General features: G+C 35.7%; 1 protein-coding gene across 2 annotated transcripts; it reads left to right on the top strand.

The window, feature by feature from the left end:
* LOC130800727 (probable methyltransferase PMT14) lies at positions 1-6,669 on the top strand. 2 transcript variants are annotated; one of them, XM_057664331.1, is made up of 8 exons: positions 11-186; positions 499-560; positions 1,685-2,377; positions 3,553-3,763; positions 4,409-4,691; positions 5,087-5,473; positions 5,630-5,707; positions 5,962-6,669. In XM_057664331.1, the coding sequence occupies exons 3-8, from the start codon at positions 1,736-1,738 to the stop codon at positions 6,197-6,199; spliced, it is 1,839 nt and encodes a 612-aa protein (XP_057520314.1). In that variant the 5' UTR covers positions 11-186; positions 499-560; positions 1,685-1,735; the 3' UTR covers positions 6,200-6,669. The 2 variants fall into 2 exon arrangements, with proteins under 2 accessions (XP_057520315.1, XP_057520314.1); XM_057664332.1 differs by lacking the exon at positions 499-560 and having other exon boundaries at positions 1-186.
* Positions 6,670-7,402: the final 733 nt, after the last annotated feature.

Raw genomic sequence — 7,402 nt, forward strand, 5'->3', positions numbered from 1 at the left:
CTTCACTTTCACTCTCTATTCCTCATCTTCTCTTCCTGTTTTCGGCCTCTTTTCATTCTTCACACTCAACATTACTGATTACTCCCGCTCATACTTCCACTTTAACAAATCTCCCCTTCCCTTCCTTTCTCTACATATCTCTCTGTTCCCGCTTAAGATCTACTCCAATCACCATTGTAATTACAGGTAAAACCTCACTAAATCTTCATCCTCTCTTTGAAATTTTGCTGCTATATTCATTTCTTTGTGTGATTTTAATCTTGTGCATTATACCTAGATTGAAAATTTTGTATCTCATGCCTTGATTATTTGAAATCTGAGACTTTTAACTTTTCGTTAGTTGATTTGTATTTTGGGTTTTTGGGGATTGACTCTTAAAGAGTTCAAAGTTATTGAATCTTGAAGGAAGGGCACAATTGGGTTCTTAGATTTGTAACTTTGATTTAATTTTATGGTGTAAAAATGTAAGTTTGTGATTAAAAATTTAATTCTTTTCAGTAATTGTTGATAAAGATCACGTCTTTTGCCGACACTTGTGTAATTGCATGTGAAGTAGTAGTGTAAGTGCTCAATTCCATTTCTGCTTATTAAAGATTTGATCTTTCATCTTATTTTTTATTGCATTAATAATTATAATAGATCTAATTTAATGTGGTAAGTGCAAATCTAGTATAATTCTATAAAGAGAGTAGCATGTGTTACTGTACATTCCTACATAATTTGCATGAGTGTTTTGTTTGGGGAGTAGGGGAACTCTTAATTGTTCTTAGTGTTCAGAAAAATTTTGAATCCCATTTTGTCAGTGCATTGGGTTGTGATGTTTACTTCAGAAGCTTGGGGTAGTAAATGTTTGTAATTGTGAAGGTACCATGGTGTTTGTGGTGTTACATTAAATGGTTATGGTGGTTAAGAACTTGAGGTTATAGTGAAAAATGAGGTAATAGTTATGATTGTGGTAACTACATGGTCATGCAGTAACGGGATATCTCATGAAATCATGAGATATCCCTTGAACCGGCCTAAAATGCGGTTTTCTCTACACCTTGGCAGCACGGGTAATATCGGTTTGGTGTATTTGAAAACCTTATGACACGACCTTGCTTTTGCACTATGTTTAGATGGGCTGCATTTCGCCGATCTTTTGGATCATTCTATCAGTCATCATTGAAGTTATTGCATTCTATTGATAAGCATCAATAGTCAATGCATTATGCATACATTCAGCTAAACATTGTGTCATAGTTCCAATTAGACCTAAGATAATAGTTTTAAGTGCGTCGCGTAGTTCGTATTATCACTCATCTTTGTATGTTACTAATGATCATAACATCATCAATCTTTGTAAATGTGACTTGGGATGAAAGGGATGTGCTTGAGTCGGATCAAAGTCTTCGTCTTAGAGTTTTATCCCATAGTTTTGATGAAGAATTCATCTTTGTTAGCTGGAATGGAAGCTCTAAATAAAATAGTTTGATAGATATCCATCTAACTAATATATCATATCATCTTCTATGGTCTCAGAATTGAACAATAAAGGGTTGGCGTATTCTTTATCATTTTGAATTCTTTATTCATGAAGTAAACAAAAGAATAGAAGTACTTGATTTGCGGATATATGTATTAGCAGTTTATCATTTAGAATTCTGCTTGTAAACTTGCTAATGACTGCTTGACTTGTAAATAGGTGAGTCCCTTGTGAATTTTCATACAAGTAGACGGAGTCTTGCTTGCCATCATGACTCCTAAACATGGTGGTAGACCTCGAGGCTCCATGTCGATATTTATCGTGCTTGGTCTTTGCTGCTTTTGTTACCTCCTTGGAGCTTGGCAAAGAAGTGGCTTTGGCAAGGGGGATAGTATAGCCATGAAGGTTTCCAAGGTGGCCGAGGTAACCGACTGCAATATAAAAGCAGATTTGGATTTTGAGCCTCGCCACAAGTTTGTTGGGAATATAGTAGCTCCGGAGGTAATTCTTAAAAAATATGAGCCATGTGATGTCAAATTCAAAGATTACACCCCTTGCGAGGAGCAGGACCGAGCAATGAAATTCCCAAGAGAAAATATGATCTATAGAGAGAGGCACTGCCCCCCAGCAGAGGAAAAATTGCGATGTCTTATTCCAGCACCTGTTGGATACACAACTCCATTCCCCTGGCCGAAGAGTCGAGATTATGTGCACTACGCTAATGTGCCTTACAAACATCTGACTGTTGAGAAGGCTGGGCAACATTGGGTGGAATATCAAGGCGATGTGTTTAAATTTCCTGGTGGTGGGACAATGTTCCCTCAAGGTGCTGATGCTTATATTGACGAGCTTGCCAGTGTGATTCCAATTAAGGATGGTACTATCAGGACGGCTCTAGATACTGGCTGTGGTGTATGTTTTCTTTTGTGCATTCCTTTTATTCTAAATTTGTGTTTTTCCTTTTTTTTTATTCTTGTGCAACTTCCAGCATTTTTTGGATCACACTAATGAACCATGTGTAGCTATGCTCATTGTATTTTAAGTATAGTACTCTGTTTTGTCGTCATGTTAATTCTCAATGGGGCTAAAGATCTATAGTTCATTGGTTTCAGAACATAATGAACTGTAGTAAAAATGTCTCATTAAATTACGTGCACTTGTTATCTATTTGAAGTTGTAGATGGTGTTTTACTATCATGGCCCAAGGGGCATTCTAAAACAACATCTTTGTTTGAATAAAGATACCTTCAACCCATCATTGGCGTTAGGGTAATGGAGTGTTTTAATAGAATGTTATTATGTTTTGCCCTTAGCAAAATCCTTAATAAACATTTGGGCCCGTTGTATGTGGTGCTCATTTTAACCTCTCATGCTAAGACATTGTCTCTGTGATGACTGTTTGTCTAGATCCCTCATGAATTCATGATGAATTTTCTGATCTGTGGCAAACAAAATTCTTGATCTTAAAACCCTAATTATTTATAAAAGCAAATATTTTTTGAATTAAATCATGGGGATTCCTGCCTCCTACCTTTGAATGTGGCATGTTAGAGTACCAATATTAGTTTTGGTTTTTGTGACATGTACTTGTCAAGTCGTTGTGGCTCAACCATGTCTTCAAATGGGGAACAACTTCATTTAGGACTTTACGGCTTATACATAGAAGATCATATTGAAGGGAAAATGTGATACTTGTAGATGTGCCGCTTCCACAATCTCTATGCAAAAAATAGTACTTATTTGTTTATATTGAAGAACGTAACTCCTTGACTTAAATTTGACGTATCGATGATACGGATGGATGGATAAGCGGAAATCTCCCTCCCTCCATTTTGCATAGACTATAGAGGTTAGTGCAAGAAAACCCTTTCTTCTTGCAAGAAATAAGTTCTATCAGTCAATATGACGAGTTAAATGTCCTGTGAATAGTGTATTAGTGATATTTAATACCTCATTGACCCGTATGCATCATGATGTCATTGTTGTGTAGTTCATTCCTGTTTCACATTTGAGACATGGTGATATCGTGAGTACAAAAGCCATGTTCATAGCAGATGAACGAACTAATCGGTCATGTTTTTCAACAGGTTGCTAGCTGGGGTGCATATATGCTGAAGAGAAATGTATTGGCAATGTCATTTGCTCCACGAGACAATCATGAAGCCCAAGTGCAGTTTGCATTGGAAAGAGGAGTTCCTGCGATTATTGGTGTACTTGGTAGTATGCATCTTCCATATCCCTCGAGCGCTTTTGATATGGCTCAATGCTCTAGATGTTTGATACCATGGGCATCTAATGGTGAGTGTCGGTGTTAAGTTATTGTGAGTTGATGTATAAGATTTCTCGATATTTAGGAGAAAAACCCGCATATATTTCTAAATTGTTATACTGATGCACAAGGACCCTTCCCATACAGTTATTACATTGACATAAGCATATTGGATTCGGTGCCGTTGTAGTTTTGAGGAATTAACCAGCTGAACCCAATAAGTGAATTCAATTCGACCTTTTCACGCCTAACCTTTGGGAATGAGGTGGGGAATGAAAGAAAACTTCACAATTAAGAACTTGGTACCTTGAGTTGTGACCTAAGGTCACAATAACAAAATTTTTTTCAATAGGTGAAACCAAAAGAAAATCGAGAATTGTTACTTTAGTGTTTTAGAAACTTAGGAAACGAAAATTTTCCAATAAAACTATAGAAGCTAGATAGAGCACTATAATGTTGTCCAAATACATCGATCATCAGTAGCAAAAAACAAAGCACTACCGCTGGCGTTTCAAATGTTTCTGTTGGTACAAACAACTTGAAATGCGATACATGGAAATGTTTTGTTTCGCACTTTAATAATCTAAACACTGACCAACTACATCAAGCTTCCATAGATATTGCACATGGATAAGTTAAGCTTCGATCTTTCTGATATGAACTCTTGCATGCAGACGGAAAATATCTAATGGAGGTGGACCGTGTTCTGAGACCTGGTGGTTACTGGGTTTTGTCTGGTCCTCCAATCAATTGGAAGACATATTATAAAGTATGGAAGCGTACAAAGGAGGACTGCAGAGCAGAGCAGCAGAAAATTGAAGAACTGGCAGAGCAACTATGCTGGGAGAAAAAGTATGAGAAAGGAGATATCATAATATTTAGAAAGAAAATTAATTCCGAAACTTGCAAATCAAAGCCTCTGAATGTCTGTGAGGCACAAGATCCCGATGATGTCTGGTTAGTTACTTTTCTTTTTCTTTGGTATCGTAGCTAGATGTGTAATATGTTTGATGCATTTGCCGGTGATTCTCAAGCCGAAAGGCTCACTGACCGCAATCTCCTTATCTCGTTTGATAAGTGTATGGTTTGTCTTCTTTCATCCCCGCCTTGTGCCTGATCATAGGTGCTATAAGGGGGATATATAGGGTATGGTGATGATGATAATATGTCATCATTTTACAACTTCCTTAAATATTTGGAATGTATTCTTTTGTTTTAGAATTATGTCCACATACCACATGTGATTAGATCCTCTCCATCCATTCGGAGATAATAAAGGGAATGCTATTTCTTGATTGAAGGATTTTTTAAAATAAATTAATGATTCGATTCAAAAATAATGTGTAATTTAGGTATAAGAAAATGGAAACTTGTGTGACACCTTACCCCGAGGTTTCAAGCTCAAATGAGGTTGCGGGAGAAAAGTTGGAGAAGTTTCCTACTAGGCTTTTTGCAACTCCCCCTAGAATTGCCAAGGGATTGATTTCAGGGGTCACGGAAGAATCATACCAAGAAGATATTGCGAAGTGGAAAAAGCACGTCAAAGCTTACCAAAACCTCAACAAGTTAATTGGATCCTCGAGGTACCGCAACATTATGGACATGAATGCTGGCCTCGGTGGTTTTGCCGCTGCACTTGATTCGCCTAAACTATGGGTGATGAACGTTGTGCCTACTATTGCCGAAAATACTTTAGGGGTGATATACGAAAGAGGTCTGATTGGATTGTATCATGACTGGTACGTCGCTTAATTCTGTTCATTTTGGTTCTTTTACTGTTTTAGCATCTTTGATTATGTTAATTTTATCTTTTGAGCATAATAATGCTATGCAGCATCGCATATAATTACCATTGCCAAATAAATGTTTTAATATGTTATTATCATCGGTTTCAGGTGTGAGGGATTTTCTACATATCCGAGAACATATGATTTGATTCATGCTAATCATTTGTTCAGCATATACCAGGATAAGTAAGTTTCTTATACTCTTATTTATTGAAAATGGTTTGTCTTTTCTTGATGTATTTTTGGGTATTCATGTGGACGATCATTGGAACTAATCTATTGTTTTATGTAGCTGACCTCAATGTTTTGGGATAAAGGCGGCTTTGGCCTTTGGCATTGATGTTACTCGCATATTTATGGGTTTTCTTTTGTTAATACTGTAATAATATTGCTTCATAAGTCATTTATCACAATTCTAATTGCTTTAATGTGATATTTAGGTGTGAGTATGAAGACATACTTTTAGAAATGGACCGCATCCTCCGCCCAGAAGGTGTAGTTATCTTCAGAGATGCAGTTGATCCTCTAAATAAGGTAAAGCAAATCGCTCGGGGAATGAGGTGGGACCTCAAGTTAGTAGACCATGAAGACGGTCCTTTTGTTCCCGAGAAGATTCTCATTGCTGTCAAACAGTACTGGGTTGCCGGTGAAAAGAATAGTACATCAAGCAGCCGATGATCTTGTTTGATGAACCAATAGTTGGAACCATCCTAAAACAAGCGCATCAACCGGAGAAGACGTCGAGTTCTTCATCACGTACGCTATGAAGGTGAAATTCTTTGCAAATTCAAGGTTTATTTTTAATATCTTCCCGGTCCCTCGCTTAGTTCGTAGGGATGCTTTGTGCATCAGGCAACCCTTGTATTCGATGTTATAACCTATGCGCACCATTCCCTTTATAGAAGTGTGACATTCTAGGGAGAGGTTTTATTTATGTGGAATTAATAAGGTTTTCTAAGAGTATAAATGGACCCTTTTAGATTCATTAATTAGATTCATTAATTTATGCTACAAGTAAAAAAGAAAAAATCATAGTGGCTCATTGTTTATTTCTTTTGGGGCATTTTTTTTTTTTTTTTTTTTGCTCATTTGCATAAACCCACTAATGTATTCTATGTCTCTTTCAAGTTTCAATCTTCATTTCCTCTCCCTTCTCTTTTATGTTGTGGCCTACAAAGTTAGAATTCAACTTTAAAGAATCTTTTCTAAAAATAACACTAAGTAGATAACCTTTCATGTAACAAAGTATCATGATTTCTTCTTTTGAGTGCATTTTTAGTAAGATGGAGTTTTGCTAGGTTTCTTCTTGTACGGACTTAATGCCAACTAAAACTTGGGGAGTATGAGTTGAGAAGGAAGTTCGAGTTTGTGAACTTTTTGTATAATGCAATAATGAAATCGTAAAAAATGACATAAAAAAGTTTATATAATACTCTACACATTTTAGGGTATTTAAATCAGTCTAATTAATTTTATGTGCTTTTTAAAAGACAATTTTTAAAAATTAGGTACATAGTGGGGTCTACAGTTGAATTACACGATCACCAAGAGAGGTACATAGGTGTGAATATGGAGTACTACTCTTTTATTAGTGTTATTTTGGTTCGTCTTATTTATTTTGTATTATTTTTATCTTTTTAATAATAATTTATTATTTTTTTTAATTTCATCTATATATTTAAATTTTTCTTAATTTTATCTACACAATTAATTTAATTTTTATTTATTATAATTTTCTTATAAATTTTATAATTTCTTTTTGCTTTAAATCTATAGAGACTGAGGTAGGGGACGTGTAATGGTGTATATATGATAATAATAATTGATCTTATCTTTTTGGCAATTAATAATGCCATTTTAGGCAACTTTTTTTTTCATTGA

This window comes from Amaranthus tricolor, chromosome 15 (assembly GCF_026212465.1).
Source record: "Amaranthus tricolor cultivar Red isolate AtriRed21 chromosome 15, ASM2621246v1, whole genome shotgun sequence".
Lineage (NCBI taxonomy): Eukaryota > Viridiplantae > Streptophyta > Magnoliopsida > Caryophyllales > Amaranthaceae > Amaranthus > Amaranthus tricolor.